Source organism: Ruditapes philippinarum, unplaced genomic scaffold (genome assembly GCF_026571515.1).
Source record: "Ruditapes philippinarum isolate M1 unplaced genomic scaffold, ASM2657151v2 ctg1836_1_1_1_1, whole genome shotgun sequence".
In the NCBI taxonomy this organism is placed as follows: Eukaryota; Metazoa; Mollusca; class Bivalvia; order Venerida; family Veneridae; genus Ruditapes; species Ruditapes philippinarum.
In genome coordinates this window covers 86,301-89,853 of record NW_026859211.1, presented here as the reverse complement: position 1 = coordinate 89,853, position 3,553 = coordinate 86,301, and the positions used below count along the sequence as shown (strand labels likewise).

The 3,553-nt window shown below is 34.4% G+C and overlaps 1 protein-coding gene across 1 annotated transcript; it reads right to left on the bottom strand.

Moving 5' to 3' along the window:
• Positions 1-3,011, bottom strand: LOC132755615 (uncharacterized). The gene is made up of 4 exons (XM_060746506.1): positions 2,857-3,011; positions 1,134-1,511; positions 584-640; positions 1-208 (listed from the first exon to the last, which is right to left on the bottom strand). The coding sequence occupies exons 2-4, from the start codon at positions 1,494-1,496 to the stop codon at positions 68-70; spliced, it is 561 nt and encodes a 186-aa protein (XP_060602489.1). The 5' UTR covers positions 1,497-1,511; positions 2,857-3,011; the 3' UTR covers positions 1-67.
• Positions 3,012-3,553: the final 542 nt, after the last annotated feature.

Genomic DNA, 3,553 nt, shown 5'->3' with positions numbered 1-3,553 from the left:
GAAGGTTCTTGTTCTTTATTACACTTGTATCAATATGTAAATATAATTCAAATGTGTTTCTTTACTATCAATAAGATTTGTCATCGGGTCTCGGTGCGCCATTTCCACGGCAACATGTATCTTTGCACTGGTATCTGTGGAGGACAAGTTGTTTTGGCAGCCATGGCTGATGCACGACTTTCACGTCACAGTGCAGACATTTTGTAACCTAAAAACACGGTACATTTTTACAAAACTAATAATATATAAAAATGTTTATGTCATTCTTGAATGAATAATTTCGTTAACTTTGTAATCCTTTTTTTTACAATGAACTTGTCATATACAACGGTAACAGATATGTCTGCAATTAGAACTTCCTTCATGCGTAATATCTTTACTTTGTAAAATAAAAACTGTTTAATGTATAGATATGTAAAGTGATGTCAACACTTTGAATGCACACTGCAGCCATGCAACACTAAAAGTTGATTCAGAACACTGTTTACATTTCATTTAAAGTATAAATCTAAATTTGTATGTAAATTTCAAGAACATTAACTGCCGTTTTGATAAAGGAAGTCAAGGTCTAAGATCAACTTACAGCGTTTGAAGAGGTCGCTACATATAACTCCATATGATACATGGTACCTGCCACGATCTAAAACAAAAATAAAATATTTGATGATAACTTAAAACTATATAACATATAAATTGTTAAACTATTCTTTTCATTCTCAAGCATGTCCTTCCAAAATATAAAACAATCCCATTACACACATTCAGCAACATCCAACATAAAAAAATGTGTTTTTTTTAATTTTATTTGTTTTTATATTTATTTTATTTCTTTTATTTATTTATTTCTTTAATTTTTTATTTTGGTTGAGCGTTTGTAAAATCATACGATGACATTCCACCTTCCAGCTTTACTGATGGAGGAATACCTCGGGCATAATTTCAAGCATGAACGAACACCTAGTATAGAACTACCAACGATCCGTTATCTTGCTAAAGATAGTTTCCTCACAAGAACGAACCTGGTGTACAAACGGGGTTCAAACCCACAGTGGTAAAGGGCAAGTGATTTGAAACCAACGGCCTACTCAGATCACGGACAGCAATATACATTTGAGACAAAGTGGGATACGTACACTTGTGCGTACTCCAAGAATCTCACGCAAGATATATCCAGTTCCCATTTCCTGTAAAGCAAAGTCGGCCAGCTGTCTATGAAAAGGAACAATAGCAAGGCACTCCCCTATACCTCCTGGGATAGGGATAGGTCCAACAGGGCCTCCAGTATTATCAGGTGTCATGCCACCAGGGTAACCTCCGTTACCACCGGGAATTACACCGCCAGGGGAACCTCCGTTACCATCGGGAATAACACCACCAGGGGAACCTCCGTTACCTCCGGGTCCTTTTGGTACTATATCACGTCCCGTATAACGCCCAGCCTCGCTTGTCTTCATAAAGCAGGCGCAAAATAGAAAAATAACCGTGCTGACATACATTTTGATGAAATACGTCTGTAAAGAAAAGCAAAACAAATACAAATGACAATATAATAATTAAAGTTGTGATGAAATTATGATCTTTTTTATTTACCCATACGCTTTCTGATGAAAATATTGTCATTTTCAATAAATGACCATGCAATTCATGAACATGTACTAACAAATCCAGATCGGATGTTCAATATTTCACGCTGTCTTCCTTCATCATGCGCATGTACTGTCTTTAAATGCATACGCCTGTTTAACTAAACATCACGCCAATAAACTTGTTAAAAATGTAATTTCTTCAGTTTTGTTCCGATTCCCTTTACCGCACTTTTACGGAACGGATAACGTATGTGAAGAAAAGATACCTGCATCAGTGTACCGTTCTAATGGCTTGATGCATCCCTTCTCGTTATGCGGGCTCGAGCGAATCACATCACAATGTACAATATTACCCATCATGTTATAATGTTGAATTATTTTAAATATAATAAAACCCGCCATTGCAATAAGTTATTTACAGCGTAAATAAATAAAGAAAATTATCATGCTAAACAATGAAGTAAAGGGTATAGTGTAACGCTATAAAGCGCCGTACTTCTTCTAATCATACATGTTTAGGTTCGAATCCCGCCACAGGTAAGATTCTCTTACAGCCTCCTTATTCCACTTTGGTGCGAGTACTGGCTGTATATGAGCCGTGTCACGACAAAACCAACATAATGGGTTTGCGACCAGCATGGATCCATACCAGCCTGCGCATCCGCGCAGTCTGATCAGGATCCATGCTGTTCGCTATCAGTTTCTCTACTTGTAATAGGGTTTGTAAGCGAACAGCATGGATCCTGATCAGACTGTGCAGGCTGGTCTGGATCCATGCTGGTCGCAAACCCACTATGTTGGTTTTGTCATGACGCGGCTCAAATATATGCTTAAGAAGCAGTCATTTTGGTGTCATTTAAATTGCTATGTATAATTTTAAATTAATTGGATAACAAGTAAGCAAATTAAAGTTGTGTCCATAAAATGAACAAAGCTAACATAAACATACTTGTATATCATTTTGAAATGTACTCATTTAGTTGATGTTGTTTATATCGTACATCTTTTTACCATACAAACTGACTAAATATTTTACACATAATTTAGCAGTATAGTACTCTGCTGAACATAGTGGTGTTATGTACAGGTTAATGTACGTTAGTAATTTTTTACAAAATAAAATTGAATAAGAGCGCGCACTATATTTAGATTCGTTTAAAAAGTAGTAGTGCAATTCCGCTGTAACAATATTTTCATTGAAAAAATCATTGTTTTACTACATAATTATGTTGATTTTATGCTGAAAAAAATATGATTAAAAGAAACTTACCTTTGTTGTTCCCTCGCAAATCGCAAAGTAATTAATCCTGCAAGAGACACTGTATTTATAAGCATTATTTAAACTTGACCTCACGTGATCCGGATTTTAAAACTGACTACAGAAACATGTTTTTCGTAGAATTTAACCGCGACTGACGTCATATTTACAGCGTTTTGTATTCGAACAACAAATTTCACGTATTCCGTTTTGCCATTTAATGCAACTTGACTTGTCAAAACCAACATTAAAACGGTTTTGTAATTTAAGAGAAAATAATTCTGTTGTGGTGTAACATGACAAGATATTATAATTTAAAGTAATTAAACAAATATCAGATAATTGTTTTGAGCAAAAAAAATGATGGAAAATAGAAAAGAAAGCGCCGACGATATGTAACTTTAACGCAATAAGCTGGTTATTTTACAATGTTGCAAAAATTGAGGAGAAAAAAAGAAATCAACTTAAGACAAATATACGCAAATACATGTCTTTATGTAATACTATATATGTTTGTTTTCTTTTGTTTTTTGTCTTACATCAGCATTTAGTGGTTGAAATTATATTTTGTCCAATGAGATCTTTCCGTTTTTCAATTTCTGTTTAATCTACATCAACTTCTCTTTTAACACTTTCCCGTTAAATCATTGTTTGTAAAGTTTGAAAACAAAATTTCAATTATTAAGTAAGTTCGTGTTTGTAAAGTCAT